Below are 26,363 nucleotides of genomic sequence, written 5' to 3' on the forward strand. Positions count from 1 at the left end.
TCCAACAGTGTTTACCAGTTCAACCCTGAAGCAACCGCAGTGAAAAACTTGTTTATCAATAAAAAAAAGCCATCTTTGGAAGAATGTCAAATATGTTTCCTTTTAAATTGGATGCTGGCCGATCCTGGACAGGAAGCATTTACGAAGTAGATTCTCGAACTGGGAAATAGAAATCTTCCTAAAAATGAAATTGAATTACCGGAAGACATAATTTCCAGTGGCAATCAAATTGAGGAAGCATTTGCTAGCACTACTGCTACTACTACTATAACAACTAAAACTATTGCTTAAAACTATAGAGATTACTACCAAGGCTGAGGATAAGAAAAAAAACACCTGAGGAAATGTTGAGGGGAAAGTTGAACTAAATCAAAACTTACATCTGTATGTCCGTACAGATTGTAAAAAGGGTGCATCAGCAATTTTTTTCGAACGGCTTACCATATGAAGATAATACTTCCGGGGTATCATGAATTCGATGTTCCATTGAAAAGGCAACACTTAGATGCTACTACTGTCATTAATACTACTGCTATTATTGTTACTCCTACTTCTAATAAAACACTAATACTGCTGCTACTGCTCCTACTACTACAACTACTAAAATTATATTGGTACTATTAAGGCTAAGTGTATGATGGTGAAAATTTGACAGAATATTGAGGAAAGATTTGAATTAAATCAGACCACGCTATATACATGCAGATTGTCAAAAGGGCGCATCACAGGAATGGATTAGGGAATTAAGTTTGAACATTCAGGGAATGCATTCTGAAGACTAGAACATAATTAGCACCTTACCGGAAAAAACAACAAATGAGTGTGGATTGACAGTTATATATATATATATATATATATATATATATATATATATATATATATATATATATATATATATATATATATATATATATATATATATATATATATATATATACTGATATGTATTCCTTAAAGTCTTAATAATTTTTGATTTACTACAGTTAAAAAATCTATAACATTTAAACACATTTTGTGTTCAGTAAAGTGCAAATTATGTTCTGGTCTTCAGAAGGAATGGAGGGGGTGTCCTACCTATGTTAGTTTCTGATAGTTTTTAAGTTTGACTCGGTTATTTATTGTAATTTCTGTTCGTTTTCGGTGTCATTTATTTATTGATGGTGATGTGTGGTATTTCTACGCTTACAAGATTATTGGAATAAATTTTTGCTCATTCTTGCTTTAATGGACCTCTACTTTTCTTTGAAGAACTTATTTTTTGGAAAAAAAAAACATTTACACACCATGTAAGTTTTAGCCAATCGGACTAAAACCAATTTTAGCAAAGCTCCATGTTTCACATATCAAAACAACCATACCTCAAAATGATTTTTCTTTCTTTAGATTTACCTAGCCTAGCCTGCTGATTCTTTCCAGCTAAAGGGAAAGAATCACACTCAAAATTCACCCTCCCCCACAAAAAAAGACCCCGATTTAGGAAAGGCTCGAAACTTTATACCACCTAGTAGACAATATGACCCATTTCTGGCAAATAAATATTTAAAACTTTTACCCCCTTCTTAGATTAATTGTTGAAGATCTTCCCCCCCCCCCAGTCAAAATTCCTGTGGATGACTATGTTAGCGGCTTGAAAAAAGAAGGTTTAAGGTCTTGAAAAGGGGAATTGTGTGATAAGAGCCCCCTTTTCTCGCATGATGTGGAAGAAAAAAAAAGGTGTGACTATACAGATTCGAAACAGCTTCTTTTTTTCTTCAGAAACCAGTGAGATACTGAAAAAAGTTAGATAGATCAATCCATCAGGCTCGATTTTAGAATAATGGGTCTAAAACAAAGTTTGACAAAATATGTCCCATACACCTTTTGGACAACCACAATGGGCCGTTGTTTCCGATCGTTCCAAGAATGGCCGGAAAATAAGTCGAAAACTGAACTGCTTCAGATGTATTTTGTGTTGGAGCTAGTTGGGCAAAGGTTAGTCGTTAATAACAGACGGCAATATTGAAAAAACTGAAATTAACCTTTTGTTTAAAATCAATTTTTCGTGAAGATAAAAAACCTCTGTAATTTCATCAAAACTGTGAATTGAGCTTTCATGGTCACCAATTCATAAAACAATAGGGGTGTGGGAGGATTTCTTCCAGTTTTTAATAAGGGCGTAAAAAAATGTAAATTTCTAGGGGAACAATCGACCCCCTCCCTATCTCCATCATCATTCCTAATTACATAATTAATGCAAGGTAATTAACAATTTTACTGAGGCTAAAGCGAGAAAAGTCAGACTTAAATAAACGAATTTGTATTAATAAATGCAAATTTTGTTAAAATTTAGCCTGAAAATTTTTGGGAGACAGGGGGGGGGGTGGCTAATCAAGATTTTGCCCTGGCACAAAAGAGGCCAGAAATGCCACTGTAACTGACTGATACTGCAAGATTCGAATGCCAACAAGGGCATGGAAATTGCCAAACAAAAAGGAACGCATGTCATTGCCCATGGCTCAGTCAAAATACAGAAGCTTTGGAGTCGATTTCTGCTTCAAAAACCTTGAGGTTTTGACTAACTTGAGCAGGAAATATGATTCCAATTTTAATTGATCCTTATACAGATGGATCGCAACGAATGTTGAATATGCTTAATTACACAAGGAGCCAGAGCCTATAATAGGGACATAATTGGAACTATGTGGTGGAATTGGGATTAGGAAAAGTATGTATATTAGAAACATATTTGATTTAGTAAGAATAATTAAGTTTGTCATCGCAATTAAAAATTCAATAATTCCACGCAAAATAAACTGTCTAGAGGACTTGTACCTAATCCTCTTTTAAAAAGCGGGATTTTTAGTTGCTGAATATCCAAGATCTAAACCACCCACACATCCGACAATCATCGCCCCTCAATAAAGTATCAAGAAAGTAAGCCCTCTATAAAAGGAACTCTGAAAAGGTGAATTGCTTCCCGTATACTTTTATCCTGGCCCCTTCTGGTGGATTGGGTGGTCGTAGAAACTTTGGGAGTGGCTCATTCGTTATGAAAATTGAAAGAGTTTCTCCCCTTCTGGAGGTTCAAAAGCAATTGGAGGAAATCCATCTCTCACCCATGCCATTTTTAGCCCACTGACACCCCCATAATAGGAAAAGATCAAAATTGAAAAAGATGTTATTTTTAAGTATGAGTCGTTTCCAGTGAAACACAAATGACACTATCCTTTAGAAAGATTAAGAGGGCAAAAAATGCAGTCTTATTTGTAGTAATAACCGTTTGTTTAAAATTCGACTTTCATTATACACTAACTACTATTCATTTTAGGTTTTGCTTATTCTTTCATAACACCTTCTGTTCGTACTAAATTTGTTATGGCTTTATTTCAACCATTTTGATTTTAATTTTACTCTTGATGTTTCCCTTAAAAATTGTCTTCTTCGCAAACATTATACTACGTTTTTTCATTTAGATCGATATTCTCTAATTTGTCTACCCTTGCAGAACCACTAAAGCAAAATTACATGGTTCAAGGAACCCCTGCACAATACGTGCAATATCTCTTTCATACGTGTTTCTTTAATAAGGATTCAAATTAGTCAATTCTTTCTCGCAAAAGCTCTAGGGACCTTCAGCAAAACCTTAGGGCTCCGAGGAGCTCCGGTTCGTAAACCCTGATTTGCATAGTATCAGAAAATTTGCGCCATAATACGCCACACGCTAAACAGATCAAAGGCCATTCTGGTGAAATCGAGCAAGCAATTTGTAGAGTAACAGGCCTTTTGATCCGAAAATTGTGAACTTGAATTTCCAAGGTCGGTTTGACGACACTGACAATGAATTGTATGGCAACCGTACAAAATGAGCCTCAGACATTATTTTTAGAAAGTACAATGGTAATATTACAGAGGTCATTGTTAACACTTATAATTATGCGATCAAGAACTACAACACAAAAAAAAAGAAAGAAACGCCTATGCAAAATGGCCGACGTGATAATCAGCATAACGATACAATTCAGATTCGAGATTCTTTTTTCTAAGTATAAATATTTTAACAAAAACAGAACTATTCCCTATAGTCTGTAATGTAAGGGTATCACACAAATAACAGTTACTAAAAAAAATAGACCAGAAACAAAGTTACAAAAACGACTGCTCATGAGCACAATGATTTACTGGTTTGAACTGGAAAAATGTTCGTAAGCAAACGCTTTTATCTAAATATGTTTTAACGATCTTTTGAAAACCTTGAGTGGGTGGTAACCTCCAATTCTGACGGCGGCGAATTCTAAACCTCACTGCAAAATATAGCGGGATGATTCCAACCTTGCAGAAAAGGGTTTTCGAAACTAGAAGCAAATACTAGAAATAAATAGTTAAAAGATTGATAATAGAACGATGCTAAAGCAGGTTAGATACAGAAATTTAATAATTTCGTTTTTTCATAGGATAGCATAATTGCACATAGCCAAACTTTTAGGAGAAACTAGAAGGAAAGGCGGAGAAATCGTTATATTATACTATATAACTTATATCATAAGCGTAGTCCTAATTAGGATGTTTCTTCACAATTTACTTTGCTCTCCCAAGGGTTCTCACGATATGAATGATTCACCGATGGACATACTCAGCGTTTACATGACGAGTAAAGCAAGTAAGCACCATCGGATCAGCTTCTAATTCAATCTCCTTTTTCCAATCCAAGAGGTTGACTATTTTGTGCCACCTGATGCATATATCGGAGTGCCACGTTTGCCACATGCTTCAGTAATGAGGGGCATAGTTTCATCACACATGGCACAGTCCACACAATGCTTTACCCCCTTTCACCATGATTGGCACTGACACTCTCGCTATGCTAGGCACACGCCACTTGTAGTACGTGACCTTTGAAATTTGGCGCCACCTAATTCCAGTCATATTCTGTTTCTGATGTTAATATCAACTTTGAATAAGTTACAGTACTCGATAGCTTGAACATAATGCAAAGCCCATTAAAAACCCGTTTTGAACTTAATATAAAAAAATGAAGCTATTTTTTATGGTTTCTTGCTCTTATTTTTTCACCATAATTTCAGCAAAAAAATAACTTCTGATGAAGATTAACATCATTTTTTTTTATTTTTACTGAGTACCATGCATTTAACTGAGTGTTCGTATTAAATATCTGACTGAGAAAGTAAGCTCAAAATCTAGGTTGAAGTCAACAGAATCAGATGAGTAGTTAAATTTAGTCTGAGGATTCTCATTTTACGACATTATAATAAATAGTCAATCACACTTCTATAGGCAATAAAAAGATAGTCGTCAATGGTTGATAAGGTCACCATGAGTAAGGTAAGCTTACGGTTAAACAAGACGCACGAAACATGTGAATTACAGATCCCAGTTGAGGCAGAAAACGCCTAGTCCTGCTCCAAGTGTAAGTTATATGGCTGTTAGAAGGAGCAAGAGTGAGAGAAGGGGGAGAGAAAGAAATATCGTAACCGGATTGTTTCCCTATACTGATTGACGACGCACTTTATGTCACGGTTAGAAAAACCTGTTGTTTGACTATTTTGAACCTTGATGTTGGATCATAGCCTTCGCAGAAACCAAGCAAAAGACAGTGCTCTTGATTATGTTATTAAGGCTACTTGTCGGTTCTTTATTTGGTGTCTTACTTATAAAAGCCATTCAAGGTTTCACTAAATCTTTAAGAGTCTGTCAAAACCGACAAGGAGGAGCACAAACATGTAGAGCGGGCTTGTACCCAGATTTTCCTTTCTGGAAGGCAACAATGAGAAAAGAATTGGTGAGGGGCCAAAATAAACAAAAAAAAACTTTTTTTATGGGATCATCAGGAAGGTGGGGATGAACTGAAACAAACATCGCAATCTTAGTAGGAAGATAATTTTAGTAAGAAGAAGTAATGATAATTTTAGTATGACGTTCCGAGAAACTGGATTCAAGTTAATCATATGCAGCGCAATAGCACGGCCTAAGTAAAGAACAATGTTGGCAAAACGTATAATTTTCTTCTTCACTTCGTAAAGAAGGAGCTGTCGTAGAAACTTCAAAAAGGGAAAGGGCTCGTAGCCTTTTTTATAGTAAAATGTGATTTGAGGGCAACCAGCCCCCCCCCCCCCACCATTTCCCCTAATACATCCAATAAAAATTTTTGAGATAGCAATTTTGTTCAGCCTGTTTGAAAGCCCCGGAAATTACGCTTTTGAGGATGACCACCACTCCCCCGCTACAGCCCTCAAGGCATGGGTTGTAAGCTATGCCCTGGGGGCATATAAGGTATTTATAGAAAGAGTGGTCTTAAAAACTTCGGAGGTGGCTCGTTGGATTGGGAATCAGAAGTTTTAGTGTCGTTTTTTAAGAGTAACAGTGATTGTAGGGCAGCTACCCCACACACACACGTCGTAATGTCCCGAAATGCATCCAATTGTAATTTTGAGATGACAATTTTATTCAAAATAGCCAGAAGATCATATAACAAGCCTTTTAGGGTTGAAACCAACCCCAAAGCCTGAAGGCAAGGTTTGTAAGTTATGCTCATTTGGTTGAAAATTGGAAGTTATAGTTCCCTTTTAAGAGTCAAAAGAGATGGAGTACAGCTCCCCCCCCCCGACAACCCTTTTTTTCACCAAACGCATCCGACTAAAATTGTGATATTACCATTCTGTTCAAAATACTCAAAAGAACATATAACAATGCCTCTAGGGTTGGCACAATTCCCCAAAGCCCTGGGACAAGGGTTTTTTATTGAATGGCTGGTCGTATAAATTTTAGATGGGGTTCATTCGATTTGAAATCGGAAGTTATAGTGCCCTTTTTAAGCGTCAAAAGAGATTTCAAAGCAACCAGCCCCCTTCCCTCCCTCCACCCTCATCATTTACCCTGGCACATCCAATAAAAATATTGAGACAGCAATTTTGTTCAGCGTAGTTGAAGGGTCCATACATTATGTCTTTGAGAATGACAACTACCCCACAGCCCTTAGAGCAAGGGTTGTGAGTTATGAACCATACATTTATAATATTATAGCATCATATATTTATAAAATTATATTATAATATTATGTTATTATAAAGTATTATATTATATAATATTATATTATATAATATTATATTATAATATTATTTTGTAATATATAATATTATGATATTTTATAATATTACAAAATCATATAAGGATCTTTATAGAAACGATGGTCGTATATACTTCAGAGGGGTCTCATTGGAAAGGTAATCTTAAGTTTTAGTGTTCTTTTTAAGAGTCAAAATGATCAAAGGTTAGCTACCCCCCGCAAGTCGCTTTTTCCTGAAATGCAGACAATAGAAATTTTGAGATAGCCATTTTATTCAAAACAGTCCAAAGATCACATAACAAGGCTTTTAGGGTTGTTACAAACCACCAGAGCCGGGGGCAAGGGCTGTAATTTCTGCCCCGGTGACATTTAAGGTTTTCATGGAAGGGATGGTTATATAAACTACAGAGGGGACTCATTTGTTTGAAAATTGGAAGTTCTAGTTCCCCTTTAAGAGTCAAAAGTGATAAAGGTCAACTAGCCACCGCCCCCCTAACTACCTTTCTTTCATGAAACGCATCAATCGAAATTGTGAGATGTCCACTTTAACATAAAATAGTCCAAAGAACAAATAACAGTGCCTCCATAGTTAACACAGCCCCCCGAGTCCTGGGGCAAGAGCTGTAAGTTATGCCCTGGGGGCATATAAGGTTTTTATGGAATGGGTTGTCGTATAAACTTCAGATGGGGCTAATTTGATTTGAAAATGGAAGTTAAAGTGACCTTTTTAAGAGTCAAAAGTGATTTAAGAGCAACAAGCCACCCCCCACGCCCGCCATTTCCCAAAACAAATATCCAAACAAAGTCTTGATATATCTATTTTGTCAGTATTGTTGAAAGGTTCAGCAATTATGTGTCTGAGGATGTCAACCCCCCCCCCCCCCACACGAGTCCTTAGGGCAAAGGCTGTATGTTAGGCAACTTATTCATTGGTTTCATAAGATAAGTTATTGAGAAAAAGTATGCATGTTTGACCACTACTTCCGCAAAATATAAAAAAAAGCATCAAGGTGAGTCTTTCAAAGAATGTTGAGGGGTGTGTTGAACTAAATCAAAACATGTTATGTATATACAGGTTGTCAAAAGAGTGTAGCTCAGGAATGACTTAGTATGTTAAATTGGAACTTACAGGAAATGATGAAGGAGGCGATCAATTGACCAAAAAGGCAATATTTGCACGCTACTACTAATACAACTACCACTCCTTCAACTGCTACCACAGCTACTACTACCACTACTATCACTAAAACTACTACTTCTGTAGCGGGCACTACTAAGGTTGGGGGTGTTGAAATAACCATGAGGAAACGTTGAGGGGAAATGTGGAACTAAATCAAAGCATATTACATGCATACAGATTGCTAATACTGGCGTATCAGCAATATTTTTAGTACGGATTATCGTATCAAGAGGAAACTTCAGGGGCATCATGAGTGGGATATTCAGTTAACCAAAAGGCTAAATGTACCCGTTACTACTGCTTTTAATACTTCTGCTACTAATGTTACTAATAGTAATAATAGTAATACATTATTACTGCTACTACTGTCCATACTACTCAGTTAGTGTCACTTGGGCCCCAAATACAAACTCCTATTTTTAAAGGGAAAGAAAGATTTGTTACGCAAATCAACACAGTGTCTAAAGGGATTGCAGGGGTATCTTGAATCGGAGTATGCTGTCAAAATCGGGTAGAAGCATTCTTAAGGCAGGACGGGCTCTCAGGGAATCTTCCTATACCTCCCACGTTAAACATTTGGAGTTTGCCTGACGTTCCTGAATTAGTGATTTTGGCGGTTTTTATTTCAAAAGACATAAAAAAAATCTGATGAATATTTTGATCTAATCAAATCTTAAAGCCGACAATTATTTTTTTTATTCCAAAATAGTTATAAAACCTGTTTCGGGTTTGCATTCTAGATTGCTACACTTGACACTGTTGTTGTGGGGTATCAAAAAATAGAGCAAAAATATTACTTTCTGGCTGCAGTCCCTTCAAATACTTTACATATTTGTGTTCCAAAGTAAAAAATTCCTCTCAAAAGACTAGATGCAGCTGCAATCGGAGCGGGTGAGAATGCATAAATTAGACCAAGGGACTAACCACTCGGATTGTTCTTGAGCGATTCAGCAGAGTATTAGTTAGTTGTAACCGGTTTAAACAGTCTGGAGAATAAGTAGCGTGAAGACACCAAACTGCCGGTTAATAAATATATAAAAAAAAATTCAATGGTATAAATAATTACAAGATGAATTGATAAGGACAACCTGCGCCTAATCGTAATTTTGAGTGAGAAACCCCTTAAGTTCAACCTTCTCATATTTATCTAGTTGAAGCGACGAAGAAAACTGATAACTTTGTCTTTGATCGAATTGCCGCCCCTGAAAAAGAATTGACTAGGGAGTAAAATGATTGGACTTCGGCTAGGCCTTAAACAAAGCACATTGTCCGTAATTCTAAACCCAAAGGCTAAAGAGAGCTGGAGAGCATATGATTAATTTTGAAACATTATTCTTTGATTTAATATGGTAACAAGCTGAGGAACAAATAAGGCTGTATTGGTTCGTAACGTCCAATTTTGTAGTTATCAAAATTTTACTATTTTGGCTGTATTGAAATCTAAACCGAAGATTTTTTTTAATAAAACGGTGGCCTAAATATTAGCCTAAAGAGTGTCTAAAGGATGAATGAAAACTGATATGAATAACGGTTGAGTTCTTGGCGTTTACCCCCCCCCCCCACGCGGGCTATACAATTACATTTAAAGGGGGGAGGGGTTTAAAGTATTTGGACAAATTTACACATTGTAAACTTGAGTGAGTGGCGTATAATACACAACTACCGAAATTGTTCAGGGAGAGAGAGTCCGATTTCCCGGATTACATAAAAACGATCAGAAATTAAATTTAAAAATAATTTTTTACATAAAAAAAAAACTGTAAAGTATAGAGTGTATGCATGGAAAATGTGTCAGGTACAATTATTCTGCAATGAAGTGAGAATTGTTTTCTGATCTCAAACTGTCCAAATACCCCCCCCCCCCCTTATGTGGAAATATATAGCTCAAATTATATATTTACCATCTATTATGTCACTTGTCTTTGTCTTGACTGACGCTAAGCTGAAAGAAACGAACGGAGAAACCGGTCCGTTTTCGAGTTTTATATAGAGTAAACTTGAGTGGGTGGCGTCTAATACCCAAGACTCAAAATTCCTTCCCCCTACGGAAAAAACTTGAATAAATTCTCAAATTAGAAAAGCCTTTTTATACGGAGGGGGGGGGCACCGGGAGACATTTCCCGCGGGGAGTAATTTTCAGGAGGAGGGGTATTTTCCGAGGGGGGGGAGTAAACACCGAGAACCGAAAAAAAAGCACAGAATAATTTTCGTCGTTTTAAATTTTAATGTCACTTTTTGATTTCGGTTGAAAAAATACATTTCTTAATTTAATTTTCGCTTTTAATAGTGTCGCAAATACAAATTGCAGGGATTAATTTGCCCCCGATAATTAACATTCTATGCAAGTACAGAGGTTGGAAGATCTTATTCTAATTCTGGGGTGTATAGGGTGAATGTTGTGGCGTTTTATAAACGAAAAGAAAATAGGCACGAATAAAAATTTCTCCGCCATCAGAAACACATATTTAAAAAAGTGTTCTGAGACATGTTATGGAATAGCTTATCTTTTGTAGAAAACAAATATAAAAGATAAAAATTATTAGTCGTTAATCTGTCTCCGTATCATTGTAAGACATTATTTCTGCTTGTCTTAAATTTTGATTAATAAATGTTGAATAAAATTCAACAAAAGAAGTTTTTCAAAGAAAAGTAATGAGTGTAGTAATGTGTGTAACCACCTTAAATAACCATGAATAAAACCCAAAACGAACAGCAATTACAACAAATAACCAAGTTGACCTCAAAATAATCAGGTGCTTAGATGAGTTGGGCTGACGACCCACAATGTCTTCCAAAGACCAGAAAATAATTTTGCAATTTGAGCGACTCAGCTGAATAGTAACCGAAACTCTATAAAACAGAATTTTTATAACAATATATACATTGAAAGAAATGGCTTTTTAAGTTGATTCCATATATATGATATTCATTAAGTTTAATGTTACCCATCAAGAGGTACGAGCCTGAGAAACTTTGCCTGATTTTCATAAAAGGAGACCCCCCCCCAGAAAAAAAACTATCCAAACATAAGTAATGCCGTCAAATTCAGCATGTCAGCAAACTCTACTGTGAAGGTTTCGAGCTCCTATCTACAAAAACGAGGAATTTCGAATTTTATGGCAGAAGAAACACCAAGATTTTTGGGTTTTTTTTGTCAGTTTTTTTTATGTAAAAAAAATGTATACTTTAGTTTATATAATAATAAAATTTGGGCTATATATTTGCACATTAGGGGATGAGGGGGGCAAAGTGACCTAATCTTACCCCCACCCCCTAATATGCAAATATATAGCCCAAATTATACAAGTCCAATGCATTCTGTCATCCGTCATTTGTCTTTGTGGCTGTGAAATCGGTTTTCTCAGATCTTGCATTCAGCCAACTTCTCAACTCTGTTGGGTATAATACACAAGTACCACTTATTATCACTATTAATGGAAAGGAGAGTTGTTTTAGTCAGTTCACTATTCACCGGTGTTTCTTTTCTTCTTTGTTATGAATTTGACAGCCCTGTTGAGGTATGGAGTATTTGAGTAAAACGAGACCGTATCCCAAATTATTCAACCACGAATCTTGAACATCAACAATCCTAAGTTAACTGAAACATTCATTATTAAAAGTGAACCAAGCTTAGGTGCCACCATGGAGGGGCTAGAGTACGGAGCGAATACCGCACTTCGGAAAAAAGGAGTATAATAAAAGAGCTTCACTTTGAAATCTAGGCTTATCTGTGTTTACTGCCATTCCCCTTATAGTCCTTAAATCTAGTCAAAACCAGGTTCTTTTCTATTTAATAAAGGCATGTTCATTGGCGTATTAAAAGCTATTTAATTTATTACCATCAAATTAACTCACTGGCGATATGTCCCCATCCCCTGGCAACATTCCATCGAATCTATGCCCTTTTTGATTTGTGAAGCATCACCGCCCCAATGTAGACACAATCTAATAGTTTTCATGGTACTGATGCGCCAATTTATAATTCCTACATGGGCTGGGGTATTGCAGTTAGTTATCCTTATATAAATCACTTTTCAAGATTGATCAGATCTTAATACAATTTTGAAGAATTTCAAAAAGAAATTAAATACCTTAAAGAATTTATATCTCCCTCCCAATAAAAAGAAATTCTATACAAAAAAAAATTGGTTGGTACTGAAAGAGCATAATTTCTTTACAAGTTGACGCAATGTTCATATGAATTAAATTCATTTCTGACTACATCCTCGCCATCTATATTACAAATATGCTGTTGAATAGCCTAATAAAAGTTTCAAACTCAATTTTAAGTGTCGATAAGATTGCGCTACGAAACAAATTTAGATTTCCAGTAAATAATAGATGTGGTGATAAAGTTTTAAGTGGTACCGTCTAGATTTTACCAGTTTTCAAAACATAACTTCAAGATAGAAAATAAATTTATGTTAGATAATAATGTTTTGTCACCAACAAAGAAATGGCACATGTCGATCTCCAAAAATAGCTTGATTTTTTGTGTACAATATTTACGAAGTCTTAGAATGAACTTTTTTAAATTAGAAGCTTTACAGCAACTTTTCATAATGAATTGTTAAAAGTAATGTATGGTTCAAGCGGGAATTAGTAGCTTGACCTTAAAAAAGTATAGTGAAAAAAGAAATCACCAGTAGAACAGCACGAACACACATTACATATGATATTGCTGAAACTATGATGAAATAATGTTAGATAATGTTGAAATAATATGTACCATGATGTATGATGAAATAATACATGGTTCTAGTGGAACTAGTAGCTGACCTACAAATAGTATGTTACATATGATATTTCTGAAACTATCAAAGTTTGACAAACCTATCTAAACTGAGAGCTGACAATGAGTGAAGAGAAAAGAAACATTATGGGAAATGTATAGTTGAAGCTTTGAATAAGGAATTCAAGCTAGTTTTCACACCCTGGGTAATGCTCCCTTGCCAGAAAACCTGGAGTACAATAATGAGAAGCCTGTCACCATCAAACATCTGGATGTAGGACCATGGCTCAAAAGACAGAATCCAAATGAGTCTGCTGGCCCTGATGGAGTTCTTCCCCAGACCTTACAAGAGACCCATTTGGAGCTTGCCCCTCTCTTAACAAAACTGTTAAAAAGTCTCTAAACTACAACAAGATACTAATTTAGTTCCTCAAGATGGACAAAATGCAAATATTGCACCTGTCCACAAGGATTGAAATAGGAATAATCACACCACTTACTGACCCATTAGCATCACCTCAACAGTTAGTAAAATTCTTGAAAGAATTGTGAATGCCACAATTAAAAAAACTTATTTGAAAACAAACTACTCAAGGACAGCCAAAATGGCTTCAGCTCTGGGTGCTCAATTGAGACGTATCTTATAGATGTTTATAAGTATATCACTGAGTTGGTAAGTCACAATGCTCCAGTTGACAAGATCCTTTTAGATTTTGCCAAAGCATTTGATAAAGTCTGTCATTGCTGATTGAAGATAAAACTAATAGCTATTTGGTATCCACCTGGAGTTTGTAAAATGCGTGATGCAGTTCCTCACTGGAAGAAAGCAGAGAGTTAAAGTATTTGGGGACAAAGGGTAAGAATTCGTCTCAGGAGTTGACATTGGTGTGCCTCAGGGAACAATCTTAGGTCCAACACTGTTCGATGTTTTCATCTATGATGCTCTAGAAGCTTTAAATAATAAGATGAGCCTTTACACTGATGATTCAAAGCTTATTGGCTCTGCAGAGTCATCAGTTACAATAGCTTCTATATCGGAAGACATGTGTTGGCTTTAACAATAAGCCTGTAAATGGAAGCTTGAATTCAATATTCTGAAGTGCAAGTCAATACACTTTGGGAGAATGAACATAAAATGGCAGTATCATATGATTGGAGAGGATGGTTCAAGACAACTGATTGACTCTTTGGCAGCTTTGAAGGGTGATCAGAAGAAAGCAGAATATATCCAAAGACAGGCAACAAAACTATTGTTGGATGAAAGAATCTTGACTTTCCATCTCAATTGAATAAGCTAAAGCTCCCGACCCTTGTGTACTGATGTCAATGAGGTGATGTCGTTATGACCTACAGGATATTGAATGCTGACTCCTCATGTCAAAAGCCCTTTCAATTTCATGAATCCTATAGAACATGCAGATATACCAAGAAGGTGTCCTGGAAGAGGGCAGATAACAGAGTCTGGAACCAATACTTCTCCAATAGAGTGATTACTAATTGGAACAATCTTCCTGATACTGCTGGCATTGATCCCTCAGTTGAAGCCTTTAAGATTGCTGCTGACAAGAGTTGGTTTTTTAAACCATGGAAAACAGGGTGAAATGTAATTAGCTCATTGGCTCCCCAGCATCACTCTACAAGATTTTTTCCTTATTTCACTGAACAATGCAATTTAAGGTAATATCTCAAAACTTTTCCCAGGTGATTTCTCTATTCTCACAGCAAAAATAGTTGCAGTTTTATTCTCAGACTTTTCATCTTTACAAAGTATAAAGAAAATTCAATTTGAAGTCATAGATAGAGATTTCCATCACTTACAGGAAGTGATAATAACACTTGCCAAACAGAAGATAGAACTAGCTTTATATCTACCTAAGATATTAAGCCAAAACTTTATACCTACCACCCTTAGGGATGCACTGAGACATGTAAATTGTACCTTACGGTAATATAGACCATTGAAACTTATATTCCAGGATCACAGGGATAATTTGGCATTTGTGAAAATTAAGAGTCTAGCAATGATTCTCCAGAGCAAGGGACATTTGCAGAACCAACACCTAGGCCCTTTCTGTTGCCAATGCACATCAACAGTTGAGAATATTCAACATCTCCTATTTGAATGGCCAAATTCAACAACAATCTTCTCCAAGCTTTTGCTAGAAGCAGACCTCCCAGGTCAGGAAGAGAGATGGGTTTTCAAGAAAATGATTGTTTTCTTCTGAAATCTTATAATCTTCTAAAAGATCTTGTTAAAATGGTAGCAAGAAGGATCAGCAAGCAGAAGAAGGGGAGAGTCCTCTTGCAAGAGCTGTGGGGTTACCTGGCAAATATATATTTTTAAATTGTAGGGAAAAGGTACCTGGATCCTTTAATTACCTTGTTGTGCCCTTTGTGAAAAACCAAAGTGCTTTCCTTTCCCCCTTGGAAGACTAAAAATTAAAATTATGGAGGAGCATGAAACCAACTTCAAAGCCACGAGGACCCCAAAATAAACAAGTCCAGGTGCTTTATACTTAAGAAGAAGAGAAGCCAAATCTTCAAGATATAATTAGAAGTGCACATCACTCATGTCTTATGAGTAGTGATAAATATATATAATGTGTTGGACATTATTACTTGGCTAGAAAAAGAAAAAAAGGGATATAGAAAGAGAGAGAGGAAGAAGAAGAAGAAACGAATTGTCTTCATAATCTAGCAATTGAGATAAATGAAAACTTGAACAAGGTTTTGACCTTACTCATCTATCCAATTACCTAGGACAAAACAGTATAACCAAATCAAAATGTCAAATCCATGCAAAGTTGTCATTAATAAAAATAAGCTGTTGTAAATTTACAAGCAAAAGAACCTTAAATCTAACAAAAATATTTCCAAGTGATTATCTACCATTAGAACCCCCAGAGGAATTCCACCTGCCTAAATAGATTTTGACTCTTTAATCTCCTTACCCGCCAAGGTGGAGCATCTGACATAAGCACAATGTTTTTTTTCCAGAATTCAGATATCTAGCCAGAGACCTGTCATGTAGGCAACTGTTTAAGCTCTTGAAATTAGAAAACTGTAGACAAAGTTGTTTTACTTGAATTTCTAGAGAAATTCTTAGCCCTGGATTTATTCCTGAAATATTCATTCAGTTAACTTAACTACTTTTCAAGATAACAAGAAGCCCCTAAACTAGAATTTTATCAAAATGAGCAGCATGTTATTAAGTACTAATTGAGTTGTTTAAGTGGCTATGGTAAAATTCTAGACAAGCTATTTTTTGATATCTTAGCAAGAAGTTATGTTAGGAAAATTACACCTTCAGGGATGGATGTACAGACTAAATTTATAATTCCAAAATTATAGAGAGGTATATAGACTATCATCAAGTCTTTTCACCTCTTTGACTCCTTCATCAGAAAAACAAGCCACTGGAACCTCTATTATCCTCCACCAGCTAACAATGAGTGCACACTATTATATACATTAATACATTATTATTGATTGTGGGAAGTGTGGGTACCTGAGCTGCCTGTCCCCACTTTTTTAAGGCCATTAGGCTGGCCAGTACCAATACAACTCTTCCTACTCACTCCTGCTCTATTCTGCACAATCAAATTCTAAAAGTAAATAATCTTCTGTTCATTTGCCTTTTTCATGCTTTAATAATCACTAAACAGTTTGTATCTTCTTTAAGATATCAATAGATGCCTTAGATATCTTACAATCAATATGGCAAGACAGGTTCGAATTCAGGATAGCTGTATAAGTATTTGGAATCTTAGCCAAGGAGCAGAAACACTTTAGAGAAATAGTCTCCTCACTCAGAGCCTGGCAATCAAATAATACATACTGAATTGTGTCAACTGTTGAGAAGCAGACACAGCATAAAAGGGAATGATATAGCTTCCAATTAAATAACAAGCTATGATTTCAGCCAGTAATATAGCATATTCTTTAGTCTAGAATGAATTGGTATTAAATTAATTTACTGTGATTAACATTAGATCTTTGCCTGATAATATCTCGTGAATTGAGGTCAGAGGAAGGACTAGGGATTAATGTAGAAGCCTTTGCAGCTAGAGAATCAGCCATACCATTATAATTGGTGCCTTTATGACTTGGAACATGTTGGAAATAAATCTGATTGCCTTTAGTCTTAAGATTAAGAAGCTGTCTTCTAATATTATACAAAATCCTTGTCATTGGCAATTCTATTAATATTTTGAAGCAATAGTAATGCTGATTTGGAGTCATAGAGACAGAGTATGTTTTCAGATTCTATGTTATAATTTATAAGTGCATCCAGGGCCAGACATATAGCACATAGTTCAGCAGAAAAAACAGAAGATCCCAATGGGAGAGAAGAATAGAGGTTCAAGTTCAGGGATGGGGTACATGCTCCTGCTCTTTCACTCCTGACAGATCTATCTGTATATATTTTTCAATGATTAGGGTATGTCTTTGAGATCTGTTCAGCCAAAATATTCTGGATCTCATAATTAGGAATCAGGTTTTTATTAATTGAGATAAATTCTACTTGATGACCTGGTGGACTCATTTCTCAGCAAGGGACCTCAGTAAAGGGATATGCCTAAGAAGAGTATTGATTCCAATTTGGGACCTTCATTTGAAATTGATTCTGTAATGAATGGGCATTGGGACAGACTGACTTCCCAGCAAAGGTATGTGCATATAAAGTATGCTTGGATCCATAAGCATGGATTTGTAAGAAATATTCAATCCTTAGACCAGATGCATTTTCACTTAGGGGCACCAATCAAGACAATATTTTTAACTTCAACTTTGGAGTGTGCTTGTGCACACCTAAACCTATTTGAAAAGCAGAATTTTGTAAAGATTCAAGGATTTTAAATGAGGATGAGGGGCAAGCTGATAAAAATTGGATCCCATATTATAGATTTGAATGAATACATAATTTATGGAAATTCAATATAAGTTTAGGATGACATCCCTACTTACTTCCAGCAAGTCTCTTTAGAATACAAAGTATCTGAATAATCAAAGATTCCAAAGAATTAATATGTTCATACCAATGCATTTTAGAATCTATTTATAAACCAAGTAACTTCACTGAATTACAGAATGGGATCTCCCTCAAGAAATAGTGAGTTTTTTAGGAGGATCTGTAGTACCGTTAGTAAACATAATGGCTTTAGTTTTACTGATTGAAATTGGGAAGCCAAAAGCAAAAGAGAATCTCTGGACTAATCTTATATCCTGTTGAATAAGACTTTCAAGAAAGCCAATACCCCTTCATGACTTCCAAATAATCAAATCATCTGCATAAAGGCCAAATGATACATAAGATACTTGAAATTCAGAAATATACAAGTCGAATAGCAGAGGACTCAATATTGCTCCCTGAGGAAGACCTCTTGTAATGGGACTTAACTCACCTCTAGACTGATTTACTTGAACATAAAAACATATATCACTTAGAAAGGACTTTATAAAAGTTATGAAAGAGTAAGGGAAGTAAAGATTAATTAAAAGTTTCAGTAATTTATTGTGAACTACATTGCCATAGGCAAATTGACCAGTCAAACAGAACAGCCATTGTGACATGTCATATCTTAAGAGTTACAAACATCAATTTCTAGCCAGGTAATGTTGTCTAATGAGCTATGTCCTTTTCTAAAACCTGTTTGTTTGCTAGGAAAAAGATTATTGACTTCAACAAATCACTCAATTTTTGATAGAACAAGCCTTTCCAGAACTATAATAAAGGCAGGTAAAACCAATATAGGACAGTAAGATTTGGGCTCATTAGATGAGTAAGAGGGTTTTAAGCCTGGAAATACCTGAGCAATCTTCCAAGCATCTGGGAACTTTTGGCTTGACAAAATAAGATTATAAAGATTTAAGAGGGCAGTATAAACCACCTTTGGGGACTCAAGAATCTACTTCATATAAATACTATCATGACCTGCAGAAGACTTGATATTAAGACACTTAAGGGCTACACTGATTCATCTTGGGAAAAAGTTCTTATCAGGGTGACTTTATATGAAAAGGTAAGAAGTAGAGTGTAAAATGGAGGTTGGGTGGAATGAAAATCAGAGCAGTCATTCTTATAGATATTAGTAAACATGTCTCCCTTCTTTTTATCTGAGACAATTGGATAGCCCTCCTGAATGATATCATATCAAACAGTTTGTGGTAACAAACTGTAGTAAGGAGCGACCCAGCTCAATAGTAACTAAAACTCTAAAAAATGGAATATTGATACCAATAGCTACATCAAAAGAATCGCATTTTAATGCTGATTTTAAATATATGAAAAGTAGTTAAGTTAACTGAATGAATATTTCAGGAATAAATCCAGGGCTAAGAATTTCTCTAGAAATTCAAGTAAAACAACTTTGTCTACAGTTTTCTAATTTCAAGAGCTTAAACAGTTGCCTACATGACAGGTCTTGTATATAGGTTGTATACAGGTCATGACAGGTCTAAATATTATATATATTTATCACTACTCATAAGACATGAGTGATGTGCACTTCTAATTATATCTTGAAGATTTGGCTTCCCTTCTTCTTAAATATAAAGCACCTGGACTTGTTTATTTTGGGGTCCTCGTGGCTTTGAAGTTGGTTTCATGCTCCTCCATAATTTTAATTTTTAGTCTTCCAAGGGGGAAAGGAAAGCACTTTGGTTTTTCACAAAGGGCACAACAAGGTAAGTAAAGGATCCAGGTACCTTTTCCCTACAATTTACAAGTATATATTTGCAGTTTTACAAGTATATATATAAAGCAGTTTTTTACTGTTTTAAAAAGAAGAACTGAGAGAAAGAGTCAAACTTTAGCGTAAAGAGCGGGGCGTTGATGAGGAAGCAGCCTCTTTCATATACAAAGTAATTTCTGTTTGTTTTAAGTTTTAATGTCGCTCCTTACTTTCAGTTAAAAAAAACTTGTTTTTTTTTTATTTAATTTACAAAAGAAGGTCATGGGAAGGTATTTTGAAGTACCTGTCTTTACTCTTTCTCCTTCTAGAGGACACTGAACATGGGTAATGCTTATATTAACAGACTATTCAGGTAGCTAAGAAACAAACTTACCTATACAGTCAGAATTGTCTCCCAAATCCAAATTTAAAATGCATTTGTATTGGAAATGCACTTCCCTCCAACACATATACATACCAATTCAGGGTACATATTTGTACATATGTGGGAGGGCATATGTTGGTAAAGTTCAAACTTACCCCTATAGTCAGAATTGCATTCTCAATCTAAATTTAATATCCATTTGTATTAGAAATTAACTATATCCCCCACCCTAATGTGCAAATATATACCCTCAATTGGTATAAATAAAGGCGGGGATAGAGTTCAATATTGATGCAAATGAATGTTAAATCTAGATTCAGGATGTCTGACAGTAGAGGTAAGTTTGTTTCTTAGCTACCTGAATAGCTCATTAATATAAACATTACCCCTGACCATTTATGACCTTTATAAGTATTTGTTTTATAAAAGTGAAGGTAAATTTTTGGCAGTTCATATATTTGACTTACCAATAAAGTGAACATACCACTTGAAGCCTTCTTTATGTTCTTTACAAATATAATAGACACTTCTACTGCAAATTCCAATTTAAGCACTTTTTGACCTAACCTTATTAAATATTTTTTGGCACTGAGAAAATACAGTATTATTTTGTTGAAAATGACAAAGATAACAGCAATGAGAAAACACAGTATTATTTTGTCAAAAACAACAGATAACTCATACTTTAATTGGAAATTTGTCACATTTAAGGGCTTAAGTGCAAGCTCAGAAATTTGCAGTAGAAGCAATTATAATATTTGTAAAGACCATAAAAAAAGGCATCAAGTGGTATTTTCACTTTATTGGTAAGCAAATTATATGAACTGAAAAAATTTACAAAAGTGAAACCTTGCAAAATTGATTTTCTGCTTAAATGAACAATAAAAGAAGTATTTCTAGCTTCACAACTTTGCTTAATCTCTATTTATGGGGTTTCAGAAATCTGCAAATGCATTTCCTAAATTTATAAAAAAAAATCTATTGATATGGCTTTAATATTCAACTGAAATAACAGGAATGGTATTTACAAATTTAAAGCCAGAGAAAAAGAAACTGAAAATTAAGGTATCATGTTGTTAGTAAAAATTCCAATAAGTATAAACCAGTAATTAAAGACTTTTGTAAACAAAGACTTAGAAATCACAAGAGGGTTAACATTGAGGCTTGGCAACTCAGCAATACCTCTTTGGAATAGGCCTATGTTTTTGACCCTTGATTTCCTACTGAAAATTTCATTTCTCTGAAATAAACTATTTCCAAGATAGTGAAAAGAAACTTGTCTAGAATTTTACGATGGCTTTTTCAGTCTTGTATTTCTAATGGGCCCATGTTGAAGGGCTGTAGGCCAAGCCTAGGCTATATGGAACTGTAAGGAATGGGTGCATTTACAAGTGAAACAGTTAGCCTACTATGTTTGCAAAAACCATAAAGGAGGAAAAGACACCAATGAAGAGCAATGGAAAAGGCATCAAGTAGTGACTTCAACCTGCCCTACCTCACATTTGGCATCTCATAGGCTATTTCCTGTAATATTTGACAGCAAACCTAGAACACACTTACTTTATTATTATATCAGGATATTCCTTTGAAATCTTCATGAGCAGATATATTGCAACCCACTCATCTTCAATATTTTCTCCATATTGAAGGTAACCATCAAATGAGAACCATCCATTATCAGTATTTGCCGGACACATAATCACACCCTCTCCACAATGCCAAAGATGACCCAAATCATTTTCTAGGAGTTTTAAGGTAGTTTTCACATCTTGAATGTAGTCAGGATAGGATTCTGGACTCCAAATTTGAAAATTCAAAGTTGCTCCTGTAAAATCCAGCATTTCTGAATGCTTGAATTTTTCGCTAGTAAGGGCTATATCTGCGTTGTCCGATATTTTTAGCCAAGAGGGTCATTTCTTTCAACTGAAAAATCCAATTTGGGGTCATTCTATTGCTTAAAAACTGTCCACAAAAAGCCCCGTCTTCAGCATGCTTATATTCATGAAAATTCGTAAGCTGCTGTAAAAGTGAGCATACTGTGCTTAAATTGATTACAGTTTATGTAATTTTAAGTGCTATTAGTCGCCTTTCACATTTTGGTTAGTCTCGACCTATGGTGTAATTATACGATGCGGAAAATCTGGCTGTTTTGTGAAAATCTGAAATCATTTAGAGAATACTGAGGGTGGTGTTAAATTAAATCAAAACATGTAATTTACATATGGGTTGTCAACAAGACGTAATTCAAGAATAAATGAGTGTAGTGATGCCTCAATCTATTTAATAGGGTCCATAGCCGCCACTCCTTTCTTCTACGCCATTTATCATGAAAAAGTTCAACGGCAATCATACCTATATCTTATTTTTTCAAAAGATAAGATGAAATATTCTAAGAAGACGTGTGTACATGATAGCGCTCTAGTAGCATTGAATGCCGATAGAGAGAAATATTTGAATGATGAAATAAGTGACAATGGTAGCACTATAGGAAGTTCATACGTGTATTGTCATGATAGTAAGGAGTTAAATTTCTTTGAAGTACTAAGAAAATTCAAGTGGTGGATATGCAAGAGTAACATCACCAGTGAAGTTAGTGGTGAAAGAGAACGCAAACATATAGCTTTTATGTGATGACGAAGGACAACTTGTTGCTTATGCTGTGGCTGCTGGTAACACATTACCATTCGATACATTATATCACCATCCTCTTAGTATCAACATTCAACGAAAGGTAAAAGGAAGACAAGTGTACCCTCGCAATATCATCGTATTATCATGCAACATATCTTGTATAGGTGCCAAAACTGCAATCTATGTAAAAATAATGTGGTAATCAACAGAGAAATCACTGGCGAAATAAAAAGGGCACTAGCAAACATTATTGGCAAGGAAATCAAAGATGAATTGATGAAAAACGATCCCCATGCCAATGTTACTAGCACCAATGATAGTCTACCCACTGAAACGTTCATTGAATCATAAATCACTCTTTGAGAAAAAAAATGTTTCGAAAGATGTTTTTCCACTATTGGTCTAATAAGAGAGGCATACTTATTAACCGTGCCACTTAACAAAACACTTGAAAAACTGTCGATTCTATGACTCTCTTAGTTCTATGACTATCTACCTGAGTCCTTCTGCCCTAGGAATGACGCATGGACGAATAATAAACAGACTTATTTAATAACAAGTGAACTAACATCATTTCTATATAATCCTAATAAGGTGGGGGCTAATGCCATATTTTCCTCACACTCCATCAGACTCTCTGTCTTGGCTTTCCCTCCAATTAGTCATGGCTTGATGGCCACAACTAGAGGCATACTTATTCCCGCCCTTTACCCATGCCATTTAACAAAACACTTGAAAAATCATAGGTTCTATGACTTCTATGACTTTAGTTCTTCTGTCATAGGAATGACGCATGGACGAATAACAAATAGACTTATCTATTAACAAATGAACTAACATAATTTTTATATAATCATAATAGCGAGAGTTAATGCCAGATTTGCCTCTCACTCAATCAGGCTATCTGTCTGGGCTTTTCATACAACTAGCCATGGCTTGATGCCTACAACTATGCGATTTTAATTCAAAAATAGGAGTGATTGGTTACCACTCCTATCTCTAATGCGTCGATTGGTGATCAGCTAAATCGGGTACCCGGACTATAGAATGGTGACGAGAAGGTGGAAAAAATCTTCATTCTTTGTTAGTGTATTATCGGTACTGAGACTGTCAAAATTAAAAATGATTGGATTTGAGAAACAAAAAATCATAAGGAATCTAGTGACTTTGGAAAAATGTTGGACTCTGTATAATGAAAAATGATTCTCTGTCTTTGTACTATCGTATGAAACTTTTACGTCGTGGGCCAGATGCATTTACTCATATTATCGTCATACTAATTAAAACAAAACAAAATTGCTTTTAACAGTACCTAGTTTGAAACGTTTAAGACGGACATTTTGCATGGGAACAACAAATAAGTCGATATTTGAAAAATCCTGTCTAAACAGGTATTTCATTTTGTTGATCGCAAGTCAGTTTCTTTTTGGAAGTGAGACAGGCAACACTGATAATATTTATACATTTACAATATACTTATATACAATGAGAAGCTGGTCATTTAGTGAGAATTGTACTATTATTGATGACTATGATGAGAATTGTAAATTATGTAATCCATATAAATCGCAAATAGGATACAGAGTGCAAATTAAAGATTTTAACTCCTGTTTTGAAGATGTTTGTGATTCACATACTAAACGTTTCCTGTGCTCCAGATGTTGCTATGATAAATGTGATCATAGGGAAATTACTTACCCTGGTATGATTGGAAAAACTCTAAACGTGATTTCACTTTATTTTTAAGACCCTGGTATCGTCGTGGTTTCAAATTATTTGGGAGGATGAACATGGTTTACCCATCAACTGCTGGAACAAAATGATAGTCTGTTTTTTTATGATAACGCTGTGAAGATACTGTCTACTACGATTATTCGCCAAGTTATTTTTATTTCACTGTTACAACAAGTTATTCTTGATGTGAAAGTATCGTGTGTGACTGTGTTTTAAATAAGCAAATTGAAACAAGTGAATTATATACCATAAATTGAAATAATATTATTGACTTTACAAGGAGCACGAAATTAGTTTATATTTTAGAAAATGGGACCCTAACTTTGCATATCAAGATGAGAACAAGCTGAATTCTGACGAGCTGCCCTTACTTAGCGTTACCAATAGTTACCCATACGCGGAAAAAAAAATCTAAGGAATGAAGCCTTTTTGTACATACAAGTTTTATTAATAAACAAATTCAAAAGAATGTTTAAAGCACTTTAGCTTTAGGGCACTGAAATTTATATCATACAGGTGCGAAAGAGTATTTTCAACTAGAAAGTTGCTCAGTCGAGGATTTTTAACATAAATTAGGAGGGATACGGCATTAGACTTTACAGTCCGTACCGGCGGTGCTGATCTCCGTTTCTTGGTCCTTCAGTAAGGATGTGCAATGGGGGGTTAGGGGCCAGTCATCCTTTGCTTTCGCACACCCTTCCTGTTTACCTTCCTCAGATTTCTCCAGGTTCTTACACGCTTCCAATTTTGAATAACAAGTTTTCCACTTTGCTCAAGAAAGTTTTTGAGGTGAGGCATGTAGAATGTATACGGCAGACCAAGAGGATTGAAAAAATCAATATTCGTTGCTGTTTGAAATAGGCATAGCTAATGTCCCGTCTTTAAAGCTGTCGGACTACTATTTACAATAATAAGGGTATTATTAACACTTTGAATAAGTTCAAGGAAACCTGGAGGATGTGCAATGGGGTTTGTATTTGGACATGTATGGATCCAAGTTGAATATATTGAATATTTGATTTGTATTCATGGTGCTAAGTCTAAAAAACACTGCTATTAGGGGCAATTTCCCAATAGATTTTAAACTGATTTAGCGTTATTAATGTTATATTCTCCGTCAACGGTACGACACAGGTACATTTTAAACTTACAGTGCCCGTTTTGAAAATGCTCATATATTGAATACCAGACAAATTTCATACAATGATACTGTGAGATTTTGATAACATTGTATCAGTTATATAATTTTCAAACAGTTCTGAATCTTGATCTAGGGGTTGCATTATCAATTAATACAGGGATCTATAGAATTTATCAAAGGGTAAATTGTAGAGTAGTATTCCATTTACTTTACATACAAGACATGAAAGTCAAAATATTTCAAATTTGTCTGGAGAATTTTTCCAAGATCTAATTGCACTTGCATTTCTTACAAAAGAAAAAGTTTTGAAAGAGTTTTGAAGGAATTTCACCACTGATAAATAGTAAGTCGGTATAGGTACGTGAACCCGTTTTAATGCGTCGTTGATTTGTCACTGTATGTGGATCGAGCAGTTTGATGATATTTCCACTAGCTCTTAATTTTTCAATTGCAAAAGCAACAGAACAGATAACCTATTGTTTTCGTCCCTAAAATATTGCCGAGGTGAGAGAAATTGTTACATCAGGTGCACTGGGAAGTATTTTTCTTATGAAATAAAATAGGACAGGGCAAGTTGTTGCCTTATATCAATCTTAACATTAGGAGGCATCCGTTGAGGCATGTTAACTATTTCATTATTTATTTCCCAACGTAGTGTAGACCACTAGTTTTCGCCTCTCTAAGGGAGTGTCAGTGTCTGTTTTACATTCATATCCATTGGCTAAACGTCTCTATTTCTTATATGACTTTGGATTCATCAGTATGAATTAAATGCGACTCGCATAGTTTAATAGATTATTGCCTATACTCACCAATGTTCTAATTA

At 35.2% G+C, this 26,363-nt stretch overlaps 1 protein-coding gene across 2 annotated transcripts in view; it reads right to left on the reverse strand.

The window, feature by feature from the left end:
- The window catches only part of LOC136039961 (protein ecdysoneless homolog), a 114,983-nt gene extending 93,082 nt beyond the window's left edge, over positions 1 to 21,901 (reverse strand). The window contains exon 1 of one of the 2 annotated variants that reach the window (XM_065723985.1): positions 21,592 to 21,901. In XM_065723985.1, coding sequence (XP_065580057.1) covers positions 21,592 to 21,872 — 281 coding nt within the window. In that variant the 5' untranslated portion in view covers positions 21,873 to 21,901. The remainder of the gene's footprint in view (positions 1 to 21,591) is intronic. The other variant, XM_065723984.1, reaches the window with a different exon arrangement.
- Between the last annotated feature and the right edge of the window lie 4,462 nt (positions 21,902 to 26,363).

Source organism: Artemia franciscana, chromosome 20, assembly GCF_032884065.1.
Source record: "Artemia franciscana chromosome 20, ASM3288406v1, whole genome shotgun sequence".
In the NCBI taxonomy this organism is placed as follows: domain Eukaryota; kingdom Metazoa; phylum Arthropoda; class Branchiopoda; order Anostraca; family Artemiidae; genus Artemia; species Artemia franciscana.